Source organism: Pangasianodon hypophthalmus, chromosome 9 (genome assembly GCF_027358585.1).
Source record: "Pangasianodon hypophthalmus isolate fPanHyp1 chromosome 9, fPanHyp1.pri, whole genome shotgun sequence".
In the NCBI taxonomy this organism is placed as follows: Eukaryota; Metazoa; Chordata; class Actinopteri; order Siluriformes; family Pangasiidae; genus Pangasianodon; species Pangasianodon hypophthalmus.
The window spans coordinates 4,078,234-4,101,312 of record NC_069718.1 but is presented as its reverse complement, the minus strand read 5'-3'; the positions used below and the strand labels follow the sequence as shown (position 1 = coordinate 4,101,312).

The window sequence follows — 23,079 nt, the reverse complement described above, 5'->3', positions numbered from 1 at the left end:
TCTACACAGGCGTAAAGAGGGTTATTTTCAGCAGCCATCACTCCTGTGTTTCAACTGCACATTTGAGAGCTAATCCAGGTTTATCATGTTAAAAAGCTAGCTGAAAATAGAAAACCCTTTTAAAATAAAACCATTGTGCTGATTAAAAAAGCAATAAAAGTGGCCTTCTGTAGGCTAGTTGAGTATCTGGAGCATCAGCATATGTGGGTTCGATTATAGACTCAAAACGGCCAGGAAAAAAAAACTATCATCTGAAACTTGTCAGTCTATTCTTGTTCTAAAAGGGCGGTCACGCTAGACTTTCAGCATGCGAAACTTCTTTGGAGACCACTGTGAATATGAGCAGCAACCGGATATGACATCACACACCAAGGCGTTGGGGTTTTTTTTATCCACACATCATGACGTGCTTGCACTGCTATTGCTGTGACAGTGACGAAAGCGTCTGCAAAGCAGAAGGCTGTGAGTTCACCCTATCCTCTAGTCATGGAATGAGCATGGAGAGTTTCACCCTTTAATCCAAGAGCCTCAGCTGGATGAGGACTTTCACCAGGAGTACTTTCGGGTCAGGGAACAGGTCCTGCAGAACAGCTAGCAATACGTTTACAGTGAGTAAACATTTAATATTACTTTGTTTTTGCGTTAAAATTAATTATTTTATGATATATGATAGATATCAGGGTTGTAATGATGATGGCTGCAGCTTGTAGCTAATAAACATCTTCTAATATTGACAGAAAGTGTTTGCACTTGGTTATTGTAAGTAATATCTCCATTTGGGACCAGATTCATTTACCAGGACGATTGCATTGTGATTTGTTACTAATTTTCATTATTTCATTGTGAAATCTTGAGTATCTTGCTGTAGTGTACTTAGGTTTATGATGAAACATTGACAAGTTACTGGATAGTAGTTTCTAAATACATTATTATTCTTTAAAACACATGCCTTATGCAATTCTAAGTTTCTGGCAACTGGTGACTCTTGCCACACCATCTCCAAAAGCTTCAAGGTGGGCAAATCCACTGTAGTTGGAATAGGGCCATCTATGGCTACAGCCGTTTGGGGCAGTTTGGAAGGAGCGTAACTGTCGGTGCCTTAGGAGTCAGATTGGAGGGCGATTGCTGAGGGATTTGGTAATCGATGGGCCTTTCCAAACTGCTTGGGGGCACGTTACCATGAAAGATCCTGTTCATTCTGGGTCCCTTTATTACTAAAAGGGACAATTCTCTATTGTTCTTCTGGCAATGGTGGACGCCAGTTACCTTTTTAGAGTGGGAGACATTGGTGCCTATGGCAAGAGCAGTGATGGTGGCACATTGTCTGCCTCTGCATTTGGAAGAGCTCTCAGAGATGGAACACTTGATCTCCCCGATGAACTGTCCCTCCCTAATGGTGAGCTCCTCGGTCTGGAACCATTTGTGTTTGTCAGAGATGAAGCATTTCCTCTCGGACAACATTTTCTGTGTCTTTACCCAGGAAGAGCCATCCCTGTTGACCAGAGGATCTTCAACTTCCACCTGTCACATGCCAGGAGGACTGTGGAGAATGTGTTTGGCATCATGGCATCTCAGTTTCGTGTGAACCACAGAGTGATGGAGCCCATGTAATGCAGAGAAGATGCATTATCGAATAGATGGGGTGATCCGAATTCTCCTTCCGCCAGTGTTTGTGCTGACTCAGGTGCTGCACTGAACTCTTTTCAGAGCCAGTCAATTATTCCACTGTATATGTGTGTGTATTAAGTGCACATACACATACATGAGGTGTGCTTTAGACGACCATAATAAAGAAATATTGACATGCAAATCATTCTCTTTCAGCAACATGAATGTAAAATACGTTGCCACATTTGCTGACTGTCAGTGATTATTCCGTAGACAGCGTGATTGTGAGATCTGTAGCAGTAATGTCAAGCATTAAAGTGAAAAGAATGTCATTTTCAGTCATTTATACACTCTCATTTACTCAGTCTCCTTTCTTTGGTGGAATACAGAAGGACAGATGTTAAACAAAATGTTAACTTTAGTCTCCACTCACTTTCACTGCTTGTTTTTTCATACAGTGAAAATGTATAATGACTGAAGCTGTTAGTTACTAACATTTTCTTTTTTTACAGCAGATATCATTTTACATCAGATATGTTACTCCTGATGGATGTTACCAGCTGTCTGTAGCAACGAAGACATCAAGAAGGTGTACTCTACAATGGTATGTTTACAGCAGGGATCTCCAAAAAAAAAAAAAAAGACAGTCAAATGGCTTGTACATTGTTGCCAGTGATGCTCAATCTTCTTTATTATTTTGGTAATAGATTTTCAAAAGAGAATGTTGAAGTACATTCTAGGCAACAAGACAAAGTTGTGAATCTGGAGAACACAAAAAACATTCGGTTTCCAATTTTATTGTTTGTATCAATTTCATGAACATTTTCTGTGACCCCCAAAAAGAAAAATTCCCACAGTAACAGCAGATGAAGAAGAGAACAATGATAAATACAAACAGTCAGTAAAACTTTTTGTAAACCACATCTTTGAGGAATAGTTCACCCAAAAATGAAAATTCTCTCATAGTTTACTCTTACTGTTACCCTCGTACCATCTGGGACATGAGGGCGAGTAAATTATGACAGAATTTTAATGTTTTTGGGTGAACTATTCCTTTAATGAATTAAAACTCATTCATCAGTTGCATTATCTTTATTTGTAGTGAACTCCTGGTTTCCCTGGGAAGACGTGAAAATGCTGGTGGAATACAGTTAAGGAAGCTACTTACATCATCTTTTCTTTTTTCTTTTCCAATGGATAATATTTCATTCTCAAATTCATCCATGGCACCTGATTTTCTTTGCATTTTTTAGATGCCTGTTGCCTGGCAGGGATTTTGAGCAAACAAGGCTATCACACCATTTTGCTATCACACCATTTTGCTATCACAACATTCTGCCATGCCAAACCCTGTGGATGGCGCTTGACTGGAGCCAATTTCCTCCTGCAACAGGACAACGACCCAAAGCACATCTCCAACCTATGCAAGAAGCAGTCAGCTGGTATTCTCTCTGTAATGGACTGGCCTGCGCAGTCACCAGATCTCAACCCTTTTGAGCCGTTGTGGGAGCCTCTATGGTTCGTGAAAAACTACCCATCAAGCCAAGCCAACTTGTGGGAAGTGCTTCAGGACGCATGGGGTGAAATTTCCTCAGATTACAGCTAGAATGCCAAAGGTCTGCAAGGTGTTGAGTGCTGCAAAGGGCAGATTCTTTGACGAAAGCAAAATTTGAAGGACAAATTTTTTTACTCATTATTTCGAACCTTGTCAATATATTGACTGCATTTTCAGTGCATTTTACAGCCCATATGATGAATAAAGGTATGAGTTTCCATGGAAAATGTGAAATTTTCTGGGTGACCCCTCCAAACTTTTGACCAGTAGTGTGTGTAATATGTATATGTATACGTAATATGTGTGTGTAGTATGTATATATGTGTGTATATACACACACATACATATATATATATATATATATATATATATATATATATATATATATATATATATATGTGTGTGTGTGTGTGTGTGTGTGTGTGTGTGTGTGTGTGTGTTTTCAAGATTTTATTTGTCACATACAATGAAAACCTGGCCTACTCCTCTTTCGGCTGTGAAATGAATAAAAAAAAGAAAACAGAAAAATATACACACACACACATATATATATATATATATATATATATATATATATATATATATATATATATATATATATATATATATATACACTATAACAAACAAACTTTTGTATAACAAACTTTCTGTAAAGCGACTAAAAACAGTCTTTTTTAAATGAACAGTCAGTCGATTTTCTCAGCCTTGCACTGGGCTGCGTTTAACTCCGGACCTTTCCAATATGGCGGGCGCGCTGACGTGTCGCGGAAGCTAGCAAAAGCGGCTAATCTGCTTTGCGGTCACTCAGGGAAACGGAGCTGAGCGCTGAAGGGAAGTGGGCTGAGTCTGGCGGGCTCGAGTCTAAAAACTCTCTCAGATAAAGTGTAATATTTTAAAGGAGTCGCTGGCTGTGCAGTGCTGCGCCTTTTCCTTCACTCTCCCGCACATCCTGTCCTTGCGTTTCCTTGGAGTTTTCAGCGGAGTTCTGTAACGTTATTTCGGACCGGAAGTCGGATCGGATCGGTGACGAAAATTTGACATTTTTGACACAAAACTGCATTTTTTAGTATTTTAAAGTATCCAGATTTGGATTTTGGAGTTTGTTTTGGTGTTAAAGATTAAATCTAAACTAAAATGAGCGAGGGAAATCAGCCGGAAATTGAGCTGTTTGTGAAGGTGAGTTGGCGGATTATGGAGGAAAAACTACTGAAACTCATCATCATCATTATTATTATACTATTTTTCTTCATAGAACGGTTAACTCACACTCAGTGAGGCTGATTTAAGATCTTTATAGTGAGGGAACAGCAATATGAGCTCAGATTTTCCACATTTACTGATAAAGTTTATAAGATATGTACGATAAAGTTATTATAATAATCTGCACTACTGCAGTGACGCTGTTTTTATTCTAATTCCCCTGCTTTAAAACTTTAATTTAATAATTGCACGTTCTCTAAATGTATTTTATCAGGATCGACCTGATAATAAAACTTTATCTGGCAAAACAGATTGTTTAAAAGCGTCACTGTATAAACTCCTACCTGATAAACGTTATATGATAACAGTGCAAGGTGTAACCGCGTTCCAAAATGGCCGCCTAGTGACTATCTAGTGCCCTAGGTGTACGTTATGTCGTAACGGTGCGTAGTGCACTAATATAGGGAGCACGCAGGTTTTAGTATGCGGCCTCGCTTTTACCGTTTTAAAGGACAAAATGGAGTTTGAATTTTTAAAAAAGTTCCTAACGGACGTTTTTTTTTTTTTTTTTTTTTAAAGCCGCCGCCATTTTAGAAACTTTAACCCTGAGCTGTAGTATTTTTGTGTTGTTTTATTGGTGTAAACTAACTTAATCAAAACAGAGGGGCGTTGTCCCCTGAGAGAAAGAGAGAAAGAGTGAGAGAGAGAGAGAGTGAGAGAGGAAACTGTTTTCAGGGCCCTGAGGGAAATCTGTGTATTTTCCCAGGCTGAGGTAAAGAGGCACATTAATAAAGCGGTCATTGTGTGGAGGAAAGTGTGTATTTTGTCCTTCTTTCCCTTCAGAATGAAAGCAGGTATTGTTCAACACCCAACTTCTTGCAGTTTTCTCCCATTTCCGCACACAGACCTGTTGACTCAGCGCCACTCAGACCTGCTCTAGCTAAAAATATCACAACACCTGAAGATGTTTTCATCACACACACCACAACACGTATAATTTAACATTATGTATTTAGCATGTCTCATTAGAGAATAATCACTGACCAAAAACACGGCTGCTTGCACACACTACAAGCTAGCTAAGGTCGCATCAATGTCAGCGAAGTTCAGTGTCGCTAACTCATTGCGTGGGAAAGTACCTAACGCGTGCTCAGCTAGGCCACTGGAAGTCGCCAGATGACATCAGATACCGAGCGTATTCGTTGAACGGTTGTGATCGTCTGTATATCAAAACGTGTTACATGAAAAAGGAAGATGTTCTGAAAACACTTACAACAGTATAGAGTTTTATCAGAAAAGAAAAAAACTAGATTATAACTTATTTCTTATGGAACGAAGCCATCTTTGGTCACGGCACCACAAACCAACTATCTGTTTTTAAAAAATTCTATAATTTCTGTCAGAATCGCAGACAAAATGAAGCTGTTGTTGCGAGGAGTTGGGAAATAGTCACGAAGGAAACAGTTACGGATGAAATAACTCGCTTTTATTACTATAAATATACCAAGGAAAGAGTATAAAATAAAGAACAAGGAAGTGTGCAGATGAACAAACAATAGTGATCAGTGTTTGGACGTTGGGAACGATGGAGACCAGTGATTGGTCAGTGGGAACAATACTAACCAGTGATTGGTCGTTTCGAACAATGGTGACCAGTGATTGGCCGTTGGGAACAGTGGTGCCTAATGATTGGTCGTTGCAAACAATGGTGATCAGTAATTAGTTTAAAAAGTTGCACAAACTAGCAAATAAGATGGCAGCACTGTTTAAAAGGCTAGTTAATTCGTGAGCTAGCTAGTTAACCAGCTAGTCGGACTCCATACAGAGTCTGAAGCAAAGCGAGTCTGTTTTTGTCCTCATTAGGTTACCTCAGACTAATAAACATTTCAGTTTCTTCCTAAACTAGATAGAAAGCTTTTGCAAGATGAACATTAGCTTTCTGCCATAGCTAGCTAGAAGAATAAAGCAGATAGCATCAAAGAACATAATACAGCCATTATATAGACACACACACACAAAACAAAGCAAACGTGTAAAGGTTAATACACTGACCATCTGTTCAGCAGTGATGCTGTGAGGAAATAAGGATGTTTGTTTTGCTCTGTATCAAATTCCCCATTGTTATACCGGAACATTATGGAGTCAAATGGTGGAGGGCTTTAATAGTGAGAGGAAAAAAAGAAAACAGATATGAGGCCTCCATAAGTTGCACAAATATATATATAAATATTAAAAAAAAAAAATACAGAACACGTTTTGTGACACGTACAATGTGAAACACCTTTTGTATTTTAACTGTGCTTATTATTTTCAGCTTTCTCAGATTAGTAATACATATTCGATTGTGATGTGAGTGACCTGAGCTAAACTGAATTGTGTGTGTGTGTGTGTGTGTGTGTGTGTGTGTGTGTGTATAGGCGGGCAGTGATGGACAGAGCATTGGGAACTGTCCTTTCTCTCAGAGGCTCTTCATGGTGCTGTGGCTTAAAGGAGTGACATTTAATGTGACCACCGTCGACATGAAGAGGTGTGTGTGTGTGTGTGTTTCACTACTTTCTTCACTTCTGCTTTCACTTAATACGCATCATAATGTCTTCTGCTTATACAGTTGAGGTCAAAAGTTTACATCACCCTTTCAGAATCTGCAAAATGTTTATTATAATAATAATAGGGATCATACAAAATGCATGTTATTGTTTATTTTCCTTCTGACTGATGCTCCAGAAGGAAAAAACATTCATTAAGAGCCGGGGGGTGAAAACTTTTGAACAGAATGAAGATGTGTACATTTTTCTTATTTTGCCTAAATATCGTATTTTTTCATTTAGTACTGCCCTTCAGAGCCTACAGAAGATAGTTACATGTTTCTAAGAAGACAAAATAAGTTAAATTTACCCTGATCTTGAAATTCAAAAAGTTTTCACCCCCCGGCTCTTAATGCATGTTTTTCCTTCTGGAGCATCAGTGAGCGTTTGAACCTTCTGTAATAGTTGCATATGAGTCCCTCAGTCGTCCTCAGTGTGAAAAGATGGATCTCAAAATCATACAGTCATTGTTGGAAAGGGTTCAAATACACAAAAAATGCTGGAAAACCAAAGAATTTGTGGGACCTGAAGGATTTTTCAGAAGAACAGCAGGCAGTTTAACTGTTCAGGACAAACAAGGGACTCTTGAACAACTATCACTAAACAAAAAAACACAGCTGTGGATCATTCAGGTAACAACACAGTATTAAGAATCAAGGGGATGTAAACTTTTGAACGGGGTCATTTTTATAAATTCAACTATTATTTTCTCTTGTGGACTTTATGAAAACATCTTTTATGTGAAATATCTTATTCAGGTCAGCACTAAATAAACAATAACATGCATTTTGTATGATCCCTCTTATTTTGGTAAAATAATAAACATTTTGCAGATTCTGAAAGGGGGATGTAAACTTTTGACCTCAACAGTACCTGTTTATTTAATGCCATATTGGTGATGTTTTTACACACACTGTAAAACATCTTCAGTTCTGTACTAAAAAGATGAAATGTCTAAATAAAATTCAGGAAGCCGGATATCCTGAAGGACCTGGCTCCAGGAGCCCAGCCCCCTTTCCTGCTCTACGGACGGGAAGTGAAAACGGACACCAACAAGATTGAGGAGTTTCTCGAGGAACACCTCTGCCCTCCTAAGTACGCACTCATTCATCTACTCTTTTTACTTTTTATCTATTTATACACATTTACACTCTCGGTAAAAAAAAAAAATGCCGTTATTTATCACTGTGTCTGTTTATTATTACAGTCATGTACTGTATATTTATATTGTATTAAAAAAAGTATGTTTCAGTTTATCTCACCACCCATATGTTCATTTATTAATGGTAATTTCAGTATTAACACCATCTCATTAATACTGGTGGAATGATGGATGGATGGAGGGAGAATGGAAGGCTAGATGGATGGGTGGATGATTGGATGGAGGAATGAATGGATGGATGGTTGGGTAGATGATTGTGTGCGTGGATGGATCTATTGATTATTGGTGGATTAATGAATGGATTAATGGATGGATGGAGAATTGGGAATAGATGGAGGGTCTAATGAAAGGATAGATAGTTGGAAGGATATATGGATGGATGCATTTGTGGATGAATGTGTGGATGGATGGATGGATTACGGATGGAAGGGTGTATAAATGGATGGATGAATTGTTGAATGGATGGATGGTTTGTTAGGTAAATAAATGGATAGATGGTTGGATGGGTAAGTGATTGGATGGATGAATGGGATGATGGTTGGATGGATGAACTGGATGATGGATTGGTGGTTGGATGGATGGATGATTTAGATGAATGGATGGGTGGTTGGGTAAGTGGTTGGATGGGTGGAGAAATGGATGGATGGATGAATGATTGATGGTTGGTTGATCTATTCCTAACCTTTGTTGGTCCTTCTCTGGTTGCTGCCTCCAAACACAAACACACACACACACACACACACACACACACACACTGTAGGTATCCTCGTCTGGCTGCTCGTAACCCTGAGTCCAACACTGCTGGCATGGACGTCTTCTCTAAATTCTCCGCCTACATCAAGAACTCCAACCCTGCCATGAACGACAGTGAGTCCTGTTAATGATAATAATAATAATAATAATGATGATAATAAATTAAATAACTAATTGTGTGTGTGTGTGTGTGCGCGTGTGTGTGTGTGTGTAGACCTGGAGAAAGGCCTGCTGAAGGCTCTGACGAAGCTGGATGAATACCTCAGCTCTCCTCTACCCGACGAGATTGACGAGAACAGCGCTGATGATGTCACCACATCATCCCGCCCCTTCCTGGACGGACAGGAACTCACACTGGCCGACTGCAACCTTCTGCCCAAGTTACACATCGTCAAGGTGACGCATCATAGCTAATGAAGCTAACACATGAACTGTCTAATATAGCTAACATAGCTAACACTTTATGTCTCTCTCTCTCTCTCTCTCTTAGGTGGTGTGTCAGAAGTTTCGGGATTTCACCATCCCTCGCTCTCTGGTGTCGCTATGGCGATACCTGGATTCTGCGTACGCGCGTGAGGAATTCTCCTCCACGTGTCCGAGTGACGCCGAGATCCACATCGCCTACTCGTCTGTCGTTAAAGCTCTCAAATAAACACACACACAGTTTTGTATATAAACACACACACACACACACACACACACACACAGGGTTTCTTATTGGTTTGCATTTCAGTAGCTGTTAAAGGGACGGTTCAAAATTTGCATATTCGCGTATGTTTTCTGAACATTACATCAATCGTAGACCAAGTAATTTTAATTTTAAGGATTATGCTTTTGAAGTGAAAAATATGAGCAAGTCATCTACATCCGTTCAAAAACTACCTTATTTCCTGGATTATAGGTCACTCGAGATTAGAAGCCACGCCCCCTAAGTTTGAGTGTCTTTACGTAACGGTTTATTTAAACAAAGCTCGTAACGTTGTGCTTTTGACATCGGAAATCGAACATCCGCTCACGAGTTTACTGTTGCTAGGCAACTGTGAAACATATACACCAAGCACGAGCTAGCTAATGACTGAAAATAACAATTTAGCTAGCTAGCTAGCACAAAGCTGTGGATTCTTTTATTTATTATATTTTTCATGTACTTTAACCTCACGAGCCTTGGGAGAGGGCGTGGCTCTTTTTTCTGGGGAGAAAGAAAAAAAAAAAAAAGGAAGAATTCTTAGTGTCATTTTACGAAAATTCAAACTATACAGCTAGCTCAAGCTCTTATATAGCTAGCTCTTTACCAAACCGAACGAAGTATTTGGACAGTTTGCTGAACCGTCCCTTTAACAAGCAGCTCACGGAGGACATTTTGCACTAGCGAGACATTTCAAACTTATTAGGGAGCATGCTAATCTTTCGATACACACCCTCTTCTCCTTTCTTCTTTTTTTTCTGCTCTGTTTTCTCACACGCTTCTGTTTTCATTCACAACAACGTGTCAACTGTTGTGTCGGCTCATTACCTCTATTTTTATAATTGTTTTTTTTTTTTTTGGGTTTGTCTCATGTTCCCACGCTTAGCTGAGCACACACACACACACACCCCTTAATTTTTCCAAATGACAGTCCACAAGGGGTGGAGCTTAAGTTCAATTTAACCAGCCAATCACAAACTCAATCATGTGACATCACCACTAGTCTGTAATTCACACTGCAAAATTCTGACTTTAATTGCAGAGCATGATTGTCAGCTAGCTTACCGTTAACGCTAAAGGCGGCAGGCTAGCTTAGCTTATCTTTCGCTAGATAAATGACAGCAAGCCGGCTGAATGGACTGACTGAGGAGTGGCTGAGAGGAGTGTGTGAGCTGTTACTCTCAGGATGTCGTTGGCTCACACTCGTTCTCTGTTCCTCTTTCAGAAACGAAACCCCCTGCATCCGTTTGCTCGGCGTGTCGTAGCGATGAAGCAAGCGTGCAGTTAGCCTGACTAATATTGCACCTTTAAACCCACACGAGCTGTTTCTCAAACGACGTATTTCAGTGCATTAGTGAAGAGAAGGAACGAGGAATGAAGTGTGAACCACTTTGTGTGCTCATGGAGAAAAGGGGCGGAGCTATCAGTGCACTGTGATTGCAAATTTTTTTGGGGGGTAAACAACACACACACACACACACATTCACACACGGTGTTGTGTTCTGGAGACACAATAGTGCGAGGTGTCGCATTTCTCTTCTATACAGCACAGGATTTGAGACGAAGCCCGTGTGAAACGTGTGAGTTTATGTTTCATGTGCAGGTAGAGGACTCGCTGAGGTAGTGGCTGTTGATCTGGTGAACCACTGTGCTGTTTTTGGCTTACACACACACACACACACACACACACACACACGTACACGTGACTTGAAATTGGCGCTCACACGTTAGCGGAGTATTAAACTGCATGTTGCTGCTCAGAGACCATCGCAGTGCAACCAGCAACGGACGTGCATGTTTGAGCCAACACACACACACACACACACACACACACACACACACACCTGCCATCTTTTCAACACCATGGATGGCTTGGAAGCAGAATAACACGCACGAAGCTGCACGTTCGATGCTAACTTGCTGCTACCTGAGAGCGATTTGTCCCGCCCAGTTTGTTTACCTTGCTGGAAAGATGTGTTCTAGAGAGCATTCGATTGAACGAGTGCACAAAGAATCATCAAGAACTCAAATATCTACAAAATATGTTTATTTTAATGATTTTATCTTTTTATATTTATCGTCTTGTTTGTGTCTACAGCGCCAAGAAACTCGCACAAAAACATCGGATTCTGATTTCACGGGAACTTTGACGTTCTAGAAACTATTTTTTATATTTTACAATCATAACATTTTGATATTCACATGAAGGATTGTTGGTCGTACAGCTGATTGTCAACACATCCCGTGCTGGAGCTGTGTAATTTTATAAGAAACGTTATTTGTAAAGACGTGACGCTGTCAGAGACTGATGATTGCTTCTTAATTGTTGGTGTGTTACGGTTTCTGAAGTAAGACCAGATGCAGGTTTCCTGTAGAACAGAGAAGTTCGATTGTCCGTGAGAGCGAGAGGAAAAGCCCCTCCTCCTACCCCTCGGTCTGAAACCTCGCTGTCCTTTTCTTCTTCCTCCTCCTCTCTCCGTCTTCTCACTCTTCCTCCTGCGCTGCTGTTTCCTTCCTCTTTCTGCTGAACTCCGGGTGTGTACGAGCTGATAGCGCCGCTGATTTACAGCCATGATGCAGTTGCACTAACTGGCTAGAGGATAATCAAATAGCGATGTGTGTTGTCTTTTGTATCCTTTTTATAAAATACGCAAATACACAAGCCTTAATAAAGAACCTAAAGGATGTGATGGATTTATTTATTATCAAATAATAAAAAGTGAATCGAGGCAGAGTGCTAAGGAGCAGGAATGATGCATGGATAGATCAATGGGTTAAAACATTTTGGAGTAATATATACATTTTTTTCTGTAAACTCAGCTCCAGTGGTGTAGCATAACAATAAGCGATATAATAATTTCTGTTTTTCTCGTGACTGTACACCGATCAGCCATGACATTAAAACCACCTGCCTCGTCGAGGCATGGACTCCACTAGATCCCTGAAGGTGTGCTGTGGTATCTGGCACCAAGACGTCAGCAGCAGATCCTTTAAGTCAGTGGTTCTCAACCTTTTTTTTTCAGTGGGCCGCACTATGTCCAAGTTCAAGTCTCACGGGCCGCATTTACATCATTTACATACGACGTCACAAATGCAAACTAACCAGATATTAAGGTTTCTAAATGCTTACAATTAGATTTATTATTATTATTATTATTAGAGAGTATAATTCTACTTATCATTAATGGGACACCTGATGTTTGCATGTGTTCTTTCATTAGTATTTTCCTCACATCTTTTTTTCTCCTCTAATGACAAATTTGTCCATTTTGATTAATTGATCGTTAACTGATGACTGCGTTAAATCTGCCAGAGCGCGCGCTTGTAATTGTGTGCGTTAACTGTGTAACTGCGTCAGTTGATACTTGCGTCAGTACTGCGCATGTCTGAAAACAATACATGATCACTAAAATTATTTTATATTACATAAAAATTATTGTTCAAACTTTTATTTGTTTAATACATTTAAGAAATATATATGAATTGTAAAACTATAAGTTTTTTTTTAACGTGGTCAGCGTCGCATGACGCTTTTGCGTTTGTGACGGGTCGCATGCGGGCCGCGGGTTGAGAACCACTGCTTTAAGTCCTGTAAGTTGTGAGATGCGGCCTCCATGGATCGGACTTGTTTGTCCAGCACGTCCCACAGATGCTCAATCGGATTGAGATCTACTGAAATTGGAGGCCAAATCAACACCTTGAACTCTTGGTCATGTTCCTCAAACCATTCCTGAACAGTTTCTGCAGTGTGTCAGGGAACATTATCCTGCTGAAAGAGGTCACTTCCATTAGGGAACACTGTTGCCATGAAGGGGGTGTAACTCGGTCTGCAATGATGTTTAGGCAGGTGGTACGTGTCAACGTAACATCCACATGAATGCCAGGACCCAAAGTTTCCCAGCAATGTATCAGTGAGCCTTGGGCGTCCATGACCCTGTCAATGGTTCACCGGTTGTCCTTCCTTGGACCACTTTTGGTAAGTACTAACCACTGCATACCAGGAACATCCCACAAGACCTGCTGCTCTGGAGAAGCTCTGACCCAGTCGTCTAGCCATCACAATTTGGCGCTTGTCAAAGTCTCTCTAATCCTTACGCTTGCCCATTTTTCCTGTTTCCAACACATCAACTTCAAGAACTGACTGTTCACTTGCTTGTCTAATATATCTCACTCCTTAACAGGTGCCATTGTAACAAGATAATCAGTGTTATTCACGTCACCTGTTAGGGCTGATTGGTGTATACTGTCACGCTGATACGTCATGCTCATCCCACCCCAGGTATAAAATATCAGAACTCAAGAACCTGACAGAATAATTTTAATATTTTCTTGAATCAGAACAAGTATTACCAAAGCAAACAACTTAGCTAGCTAACATGTAGCTATTGAGTCTTTTTATACACACATTGTAAAATCACTGTGACCATGGAAACGAGGCAGAACCATCCATTTCACTCAGATGTGTTGGTAAATTACTAGAAAAGACTCTTTATGAATTAAATTACACTGAAATTACGTTTAACATCAACCTGCTAGTCACCTTTCCACAGTTTACACCTTACATCAACATTACGTCACAGCTCATGTACTCTCACTTACAGTTCGCTGACCTTTAGAGTTCCAGAATCAGAACATGTTAGGAGTCTAGGACATGATTGTACTTTAATGTTCTGGAATTGGAACCAGGTATTTATTTGTTTATTAGTTCCAGAATTAGAGCATGCTAGGGGTAATACACTATCACCAGTCATTATTCTAGAATCAGAATAGGTGTCATCATGTTCTAGAAAGTTCCTGTTAGTTACAGAAGGTTTGTACTGTTAAAGCTGTGTGTGAGAGAGAGAGAGAGGGAGAGAGAGAGAGAGAGAGAGAGAAAAATGCAGCTGTGCTCTCAGGTTTAGTGTCGAGATATATATATATATATATGTAGAGTGTGTGTGTGTGTGTGTGTGTGGTGAGTGAGAAAATAACTATGACTCATTTCAGCTATAGATCAGTGTGTGTGTGTGTGTGTGTGTGTGTGTGTGTCACTTTAGGTGCAACAGATGAGAATTTTACAAGTGAACCATTCAATGAGTAGTATGCAAATAGCCTGGACTGCTCTGTGTGTGTGTGTGTGTGTGTGTGTGTGTGTCACACATCAGAAGTGATGAGTGAACCATTCAGAGATTATTGGGTAAAGTGTCTGTGATGTTGTAGCAGATATGATTAGGTAAACAGAGAAGTGTGTGGGTGTGGGTGTGTGTGGTTTCACACTGAGGCCAGCAGGACAGCGAGCGCCGTGCCGCCGAGGCTCAGTGCCGTTCGGCTCCAGCAGGGGGCGCCGGGCGGGGCCGCAGCGTTACACAGGTCAGTGTCGCAGCATTGTGTGTTGTAGCTGAAGACGAGTCCTGCGGTGCGTTTCTCTCCTCTAATACCACACTTGGACGCTGCGGCACAGCTCTTCTCCTTCAGCACAAAACGCACCGAGTCTGAGGACAGAGAACAACAAGCAACTTCACACTCATGTCCTGACATCCAGGAGAAGACCAGACAAAAAATATCTCCACGTGGCCTTTTCCTTTTAATGCTTCAGTTTTATGTTGTTATCATACCTCCACTGTAACCTGCACCAAATCCAACAACACACACGTCCTATAATTCCTTCTGCATGATGTGTAAATTAAAAATGTATCATTTCACTTTATCTAATGTTAGCTAACTACAACTTGGTGTTAGCTAGCAAGCAGTTAGCTAACATGAACATAGCTAGCAAACTAGCATTTACAGAAACACCACCCAAGCTGGCCGTAGCTGGTTTAGGTGCTCGCCCAGGCTGGTGTAGGTACTGTTAAGCTCTGAGATAAAACCAACCTGACCTGCAAGCACAAGCCTCACCAACTAGATTGAAGCTCTACTACTGTAAAACCATCAAACCTGACCAGTTACAACCAGTCTGACCAGCTAGAACCAGCTTGCAACTGTCCAAATCCTCTTTAAAAGGGTAGAATTAGTCTGGCCAGCTAGAACCAGTCTGCATATTTCCAAAATCCTCTCTAAGGCCATCAAACCTGACCAGCTAGAACCAAGCGTTTAAAATCCCTTTAAAACCATCAATCCTGGAACCAGTCCAGTGACCAAAGCTCCTCTAAAATTATGAAACCTGGATAGTTAGAATCCAGTCTGACCAGCAATCACCAGCCCCGACCAGCTAGATCCAGTCTGACCCAGTCTGACCAGCAAGAACCAGCCCCGACCAGCTAGATCCAGTCTGACCCAGTCTGACCAGCAAGAACCAGCCCCGACCAGCTAGATCCAGTCTGACCAGCCAGGCTGTTCAACCTGACCAGTTGGTACCAGCAAGTACAAGTTCAAAGCAACTTGTAAATATTTAACATAAATAATTCCACCATATTTTCTGGTTTATCGAATCCGTACAGCAGTGAATCTGCAGGAGTCCATCAGGGGGATGTTCTTGGTCCAGACTTGTTCTCATTTGACTGATGAGTTATTCTCAGTATGGCTGTAACACTGACATGGTAGTGTGTGTGGTGCTGGTATGAGTGGATCACTGGTGTGTGTGAGTGAGTGTGTGTGTGTGTGTGTGTGTGTGTGTGTGTGTGTGTGTCCTCACCCTTTACGGCTGTGGCGGTGCTGTACAGGCAGCGCTCACCTGCAGCACATTTCTTCGGAAACCCCTGGCATTCGAGTGGAGAGATGGTTGGAAACACACACTCGTAACAGGTGAGACACACCGCTGAGGGGCAGACAGAGAGGGAGGTGATGATGAGATGGTACACACACACACACACACACACACACACACACACACTCCTATGATTTAACCTCTGTTAAGCCCTGTTATGGACAGGGGGAAAAACAAATGTGAGCGAAATGAAGAAATGGAAATGATTCAGCCATAATGGTTATACTAACATAATTTACGTAACAACTAGATCAATTATTAGATATTAATCATAAAAAATAGTCATATGATTTTTTTTTTTTTTTTTACATTACATGGAATAAGTGGACTAGCTGGTATTGTGGTTAATGCTAGTCAGCTAGGTAGGCAGTGATGATCATCTAGCTAACCTAGTTACATTAGCTAGGTAGGTAATTAGCATGAACTGAAACACCAGGTGCTTCTCAATACTGTAATTAAAATTGTCTCCATCCTCAATAGATTCCTCAATTCTGTGTCTTTTGGCCCAGTAACCAGAAACTAATTAAAGTCTATCATCTTTAAGAAGAGACGGCTTCCAGAGCAAGGACACATGCTTTGTACAAAAAAGCCTTTTTTTTGTAGCACAAGACGTAAGCATATGGTAAAATTCCAAATAAATAAATAAATCATAACAAGAAATATTAATACAAAATTAACTATATTAAGTAAAGTTGAGGCTGCAAAAAATCCAGAATATTTTAATAATAGATTATTCTCACAAATTAACCAAAAAAATACTAATCTTATACGTGGCTTTAAATGAGAATGACTGAAACAACTATCATACTTTTAATAACAATGTAAAAGCGAACATCTTAACACTTAACATATTGTTAAATTGCTCTTTATTGTCATAATTACTGAATGAAAAATGACTTCTTTTTACAGCAGCCCTGTTTTTTTTTTTTTTTTTTTTTTTCTGGAACCAAAAAAAAATTGATCAATAAATAAAGTCTGATGTAGACCACGCCCACTTCCTGTTTAAACAGGAATACAAACAGAGCATGTACAGATATTTGGAGCATTAGACACATACAGATAAAGACAGTGGCTTTATGTTACACCCCGAGATTAGATTATGTTCCTAAACCAAGAGCGCCATCCAGAGCTGAGATTAAATATTGGCCCCTAGTGACCAACTTAGTAGAGAAATGATGAACATTACCATCTCACCATGTATAATAATATAAACTCTAAAGCTGGGTATGAAATTTAGTGACTAGTTTAGAAAGGTTCTTTGGTCTGCAGTCTGCAGGATGGATCATTCCCTGTGGAGGTGGAGGTGAGAAACTGGACGTGGGGATATGAGGATAGATCAGCATGACAATAATTCAATCTGAAGAGGTGAATAAGTAGTTCAGTTATGTACAGAAATGCTCTTTGTCCTCAGTCATGCTGTTCTGCTTATTCAGTTTCTACCCACCACATTTCAGTCACGCTGGACCAGTTATCAGATTCCTCATCCTCAAACAACAAGCAGCCAGTGTGCAGCAGATCTTACAGAGCTACACGGCTGAGGTGTCGTTCGTGAAAGAGTCGGCTCTTTGAGTCAAATGCACGTATCAAATCGTGTGCAAGAAACAAGTCCTGTGGAAAAGAGTCACCTGTGGAAATAAATGAATTGTGTAAAAAAAAAAAATGTGTGACTTTTCTGTAAGGTCTACTGGATATGAGTGTTGTTTTAAAATATTGCATTGTAATTTAATTGAATCAAAATGATTTTATGAAAAAAACTTTTCAAATGTCTGAGCTGTTCGTGAACGGTGAGTTTGACTCTCAGCTTGACACTGAGGATCCGTCTGCGTATTTTATAGAAAATGCAATGTATATTTTATAAGAAATGCAATAAAAAGTAACGCTGTTTGGTTTATTGAATGATAGAGTAAGACTTAAAGAAAAATTTTTAAAAACTTTTTTTAAAAATGGTTTCTGGGAGCCGAAAGAGTCGACTCCACTCGGAGTCAAATGATCTGACTCACTGAGTCAAAAGAGCTTCATTCTCATCAGCTCACTACACTGAGAAGTTAATGTCAGAGCATTAGCACAGAGGTTATCCTTAAATGCTTCATTACACCGATTTATTGCCTGAACACATCCCCACCAACACATTAATACTCTTTTATAGGGAATACGTGTTAATTATAAACATGACGCATCCAAGCAAAGAGACTTTCAGTAACTTTTATTAGCTCATAAAGTGTTTTGTTGCTCCTGATGATTATTTCATTGTGATTTCTTTGACTTTGCAGTTAATGGTGAGGAAGAAAGATCATTTCCATTTTTTCTTGGTTTATTGTGTGTGTATATAGATAGATAGATATACAGTACTGTGCAAAAGTCTTGGCACCCTATTTTTTTTAGTACAAACTTTGTTATAGATGTTTATTTTCTGACTTCTACATTATTGATTCAGTACAAAAACGTTTTAGATTCCAAACATTAGTTTTCCAGCACAAAATGAAATGCTACAGAAAAATGTTTGTATGTCAGTAAAGAAAGCAGCAGATTCCATAAGAGACACTTTTCAGATAAAAACATAATGAAGGCTGCTGGGTTTCGCTGCAGAAATAAGAAGCGAGTCGACAGTCAAAGTCTCCAGAAGAACTGTGGCTGCTTCTGCAAGATGCTCAGTAACACTTCCAGCTCATTTCCTTATAAAACTGCACACACTGCACCTCAGATACTGCTTTATTTTTTAAAGTGAAGGATCGTCACACCAAATATTGACTTTGTTTCATTTATTACTGTTTACTGCTCTTTATAGTATTTTTTTAATGTAGAAACATTTAATTTCATTATTTTTGAAGGCATCTTTGCTCTACAGCATTTCTTTGCATGTGCCTAAGACTTTTGCACAGAACTGTATGTATGTATGTATATATATATATAGCTACATATTTGTGTCCAATTTGTAATAAATTTGTTAAATAATGCAGTTAGAAATGAAGAATGAATATTTTTCAACATTATTTGCAAAATCCTGATAATCAGATGACAGGAACTGAAACCACTGAGAACTCTGGGTTTTGTCATTTTCTGGCATTTTTTTAAAATTAGTTTTCTGGTCTTTTTTTCTCACAGTTTTCTCCAATAAACTCTGTCAGCTTGTTACGTAACTACTGCGGCACATGAACTGTCAAACTGCCACATTTTATGCTGTAAAAACTGCACTGCGTGGTTACACAATTGCACTTTTTGACCATATATTATACAGTTTAGAAGGGAATTATTTATAATCGCACTATCGGGTGTCACCCAGATGAGGATGGGTTTCCTTTTGAGTCTGGTTCCTGTCAAGATTTCTTCCTCATGATGTCTCAGGGAGTTTTTCCTCACCACCTTCACCTCCGGCTCTCTCATTAGGGATAAATTTATAAATTCAAAATATATATCCTGAATTTATATATTTCTGTAAAGCTGCTTTGTGACAATGTCCATTGTTAAAAGTGCTATACAAATTATAATATAAAACTGAATTGAATTAATAAAAAATAGTTTGTTTTTGCTCCACACCGGTGTAAAATCCCAGAAATCTCCATTCTCACGCCCTGTGTGAGAGAACCAGCAGTGTGGAGACACAAACACAGTGTTACTGCGTATCTAGGTGTGAAAGTAGAAACACACAGTCAATATTTTACAGCTTGTTATGAAAGAAGGGTGTGAAATCGGGCACATGGTTCATTTTCCCTGTAAGAGGGGCGTCGGTGAGTTTAAATGACCTCAGATCTGCGTTGTAGGATGCTGTTGATGGACTTGCTGAACAGATGTTCACTTCATGTCAGCTTACGTGTAAATGCACCATGTATGAAAGTGATCTGACTTCCAGCTGAAGTCGAATAACGTGATTCTTCTCAAAGAACACTCCAGAAGTAATGACTGGTGGAGGCTGAAATCTCATATTTATCAAGAGCTCAACAATGAAACTATTGATTAATGCGTTATATCATGAGGTCTCACTGATGGCATAATAGGAATGATGTGGGGCAAGCTATTTCACACACACACACACACACACACACACACACACACACTTGAAGACAGATCAGCAGCTTCATTCATCATTTCTAATTTTTTTTTAAGTCTGGAAGGATCTACTGGCTTCATGCCATCGTTCCTCTGAATACGAAACACCAGAAAAGCGCCAAACCTTTTAACCATAAAACACTAAACTTACAGTTCTGTCATCTGTCCTTTGATGTGATTTGTACGTAGATTGGACAGTGTGTGTGTGTGATTTTGATTTGATGTGTGATTTGATTTGGTCTGTCTACTCTTAGCATGATGGAGTAAATAATCCACCTTGCTCATGTTCATTGCACCTGTAACTGCTCTTCACACTCACTGCTGATGTCGTATTATGGATTGGTGAGATAGAAATCAGCACCAGCCTCACTTCACGCTTCTCGCTTCGTCACACCGTTCTGCGTGGGTTTCTTACGACCTGTTGGTGGTGCTGTTGCTCTCGGTTTCACACAATTGTTTACAGCAAATAATCTGATAAAAGAAACTTTAAACTGGTGTCTTTTTATCATTGAAAGACAGTGGGAGGGGCTTAGCTAGCACACTAGCACATTTATATCAGACCACACCCCTGTAATAATCTTATAGTTTCAGAAACACCTTCGCAATACTGCGATTCGCAATGGAGTTCGCAAGTTCTTTCATCTTCCACTTCTCTTTGCATTTTTCTGGCCCGGAAATTAGCCCCGCCCCATTTTTGTTCAAATTACACACCCTTCAGAAGTGATATACAAAATGTTCAAGTTTCACAATAAATTCATTTGGAAACAAACCTCCCTCTATCGATCTTGGATATTTGGGCGAAGTGTGAAACGTTCCTCGCTCTAAACTCATTAAACTGCTTTGCTGCGCTTTAAAGGGCTGAAAATAAACTAACGTGTAAAGTGTCACCTCTTATCCTTTCTACATCACACCACCCGGTCGCTCATTATTTTCCTATAACAGCACCACACACAGTGGTTTATTCCACATTTACTTTCATTACAGTCCTAAATGAAAGGTGTTGGCGGTGATTTAGTGCTAATGGAGCAGAGTGTTGTGGAGGTCGTACCTGTGGAAGACAGAAGACTCAGCAGGACGAGGGAGAGCAGTGCTGTGGAGCTGGACATGATGAGCACGTCAAAATCTCTTCTCACTTACCTTTACTACTCTGTTTATCCTTCTCTCCTTGTTTCTGTTCTGTATTGCTCCTGAAAATCTGATCTCCTTCACGATCGAAACTTAAACTCAGTATTCATCAACTTCTCTCTCTCTCTCTCTCTCTCTCTCTCTCTGTCTCTCTCCACTTTTTTCAACATCTGAGTGTTTTCTCCTCCTGCAGATCCCGAGTTCTCTCCGGAGAAGGCTGTGTATAGTGTGTGTGTGTGTGTGTGTGTGTGTGTGTGTGTGTGTGGGATATTGAATTAATGTTGTGAATGTGGACTTTGTTGTTCTTACACTGGGAACATCTCCTGCCTTCACCATTGTGCTGTGGATTTACTGTTTAATTCATAAGAGCAGGAGGATAATTAAAACAGCACATGGCTTTAATATCAATTCAATTAAAATGTATCTGTATAGCGCTTTTAATAATGGATATAAATTGTCACAAAGCGGCTTTACAGAAATTCAGCATATAGATTTTAAACTTATAAATTTATGAATTTATCCCTAATGAGTAACTGGGGCTAGGGCTGGCGACCATATAACTCCTGTTTTGAAGACATTACACTGGCTCCCTGTTAAATACCGTGTAGGTTTTAAAATCTTAATGCTTACATGCAAGGCTCTGCGTGGTCTCGCTCCACAGTATCTGGCAGATCTTTTAACACCTTATACGCCAATTCACAATCTACGATCTTCTCAGCACGGTCTCATAGTTGTTCCCAAAACTATGATCCAGGGGTGACAGGGCCTTTTCCAACGTATGCTCCAAAACTCTGGAATTCTCTCCCAATTGACATTAGGGATGCTAATTCTTTAGCTGTTTTTAAAACTTTTCTCAAAACATTCTTTTTCAGGAATGCTTTTATTTGATCAGTTTTTTACTGTATTGTTTTGTGACTTATTTCTTGTTGAATTTATAGCATATTGTCTTATATTGTTGTGTTTTCCTTTATGTAAGCTTTCATGGAAAGCGCCTTGAGAAAGCAACTTTTAAAGGCGCTATATAAAATAAATGTATTATTATTATTATTATTATTATTATTATTATTAATGATGGTGGTGAGGAAAAACTTCCTGAGACAGTATGAGGAAGAAACCTTGACAGGAACCAGACTCAGAAGGAAACCCATCCTCATCTGGGTGCTAATAGATAGTACGATTATAAATAATTCCCTTCTACAGTAATATAATATCAGTCCTGATTATAATCTCATATACAGTTAAACACACGCTGTGCTGTTAAAGAAAAATAATCAATAAGCAAAGTCCTCCTGAAGTACTTTCGTACTCATTAAAGGACTACATGTCATATGTTTTATCTGTTTATTGTTACATTTTATGTTGAGGAACATCTGTGAAGTAAGTTAGTTCCTGTTTGCACTTATGTTATAGCAGCTATACACAGTCGTTCCCTCACCAGCATCTCGTTATTCTCTCTCTGTTTAAGTTAATAAGACAAAAACGCAGCTTGTCATGTGACTGAGAAACCGCAAAGAAGCGTAAACTCCTCTGTCCTGAAGATGTCGGAGAACGTAAAGTTACAGCTTTACCTCTGACACTGGAGACTCCTTCCATAAATGTTAAATAAACGTCTCCACATCAGTGATTATTCTGAATCCGTTTCTGTTACTATAGAAACGATAACGTATCAATACCAGC

At 39.7% G+C, this 23,079-nt stretch overlaps 2 protein-coding genes and 1 long non-coding RNA gene across 4 annotated transcripts; 2 read left to right on the top strand and 1 right to left on the bottom strand.

Moving 5' to 3' along the window:
• The first annotated feature begins 431 nt into the window (after positions 1–431).
• Positions 432–3,396, top strand: LOC128318931 (uncharacterized). 2 transcript variants are annotated; one of them, XR_008302353.1, is made up of 4 exons: positions 432–608; positions 2,124–2,212; positions 2,711–2,758; positions 2,862–3,396. It is a non-coding gene; the product is annotated as an uncharacterized LOC128318931 (long non-coding RNA). The 2 variants fall into 2 exon arrangements; XR_008302352.1 differs by having other exon boundaries at positions 2,121–2,212.
• A 561-nt stretch (positions 3,397–3,957) lies between these two features.
• clic1 (chloride intracellular channel 1) lies at positions 3,958–10,055 on the top strand. Its single transcript, XM_026909904.3, has 6 exons — positions 3,958–4,339; positions 6,781–6,890; positions 7,918–8,043; positions 8,871–8,977; positions 9,078–9,259; positions 9,354–10,055. Exons 1-6 carry the CDS (start codon positions 4,298–4,300, stop codon positions 9,513–9,515), a joined length of 729 nt encoding a protein of 242 aa, XP_026765705.1. The 5' UTR covers positions 3,958–4,297; the 3' UTR covers positions 9,516–10,055.
• Positions 10,056–13,849: 3,794 nt separating this feature from the next.
• Positions 13,850–21,641, bottom strand: LOC113523845 (lymphocyte antigen 6B-like). The gene is made up of 3 exons (XM_026909906.3): positions 21,326–21,641; positions 16,162–16,284; positions 13,850–15,019 (listed from the first exon to the last, which is right to left on the bottom strand). Exons 1-3 carry the CDS (start codon positions 21,381–21,383, stop codon positions 14,799–14,801), a joined length of 402 nt encoding a protein of 133 aa, XP_026765707.1. The 5' UTR covers positions 21,384–21,641; the 3' UTR covers positions 13,850–14,798.
• Positions 21,642–23,079: the final 1,438 nt, after the last annotated feature.

What these genes read in the sequence shown, in the direction of transcription:
- clic1 (XM_026909904.3), top strand. Translation starts at nt 4,298, where the DNA reads ATGAGCGAGGGAAATCAGCCGGAAATTGAGCTGTTTGTGAAG. An exon ending in AAATTGAGCTGTTTGTGAAG is followed by an intron (nt 4,340 to 6,780) that starts GTGAGTTGGCGG and finishes GTGTGTGTATAG; the next exon opens with GCGGGCAGTGATGGACAGAG. An exon ending in CCAAGTTACACATCGTCAAG is followed by an intron (nt 9,260 to 9,353) that starts GTGACGCATCAT and finishes TCTCTCTCTTAG; the next exon opens with GTGGTGTGTCAGAAGTTTCG.
- LOC113523845 (XM_026909906.3), bottom strand. Translation starts at nt 21,383, where the DNA reads ATGTCCAGCTCCACAGCACTGCTCTCCCTCGTCCTGCTGAGTCTTCTG. An exon ending in GAGTCTTCTGTCTTCCACAG is followed by an intron (nt 16,285 to 21,325) that starts GTACGACCTCCA and finishes TCTGCCCCTCAG; the next exon opens with CGGTGTGTCTCACCTGTTAC. An exon ending in CACCGCCACAGCCGTAAAGG is followed by an intron (nt 15,020 to 16,161) that starts GTGAGGACACAC and finishes CTCTGTCCTCAG; the next exon opens with ACTCGGTGCGTTTTGTGCTG.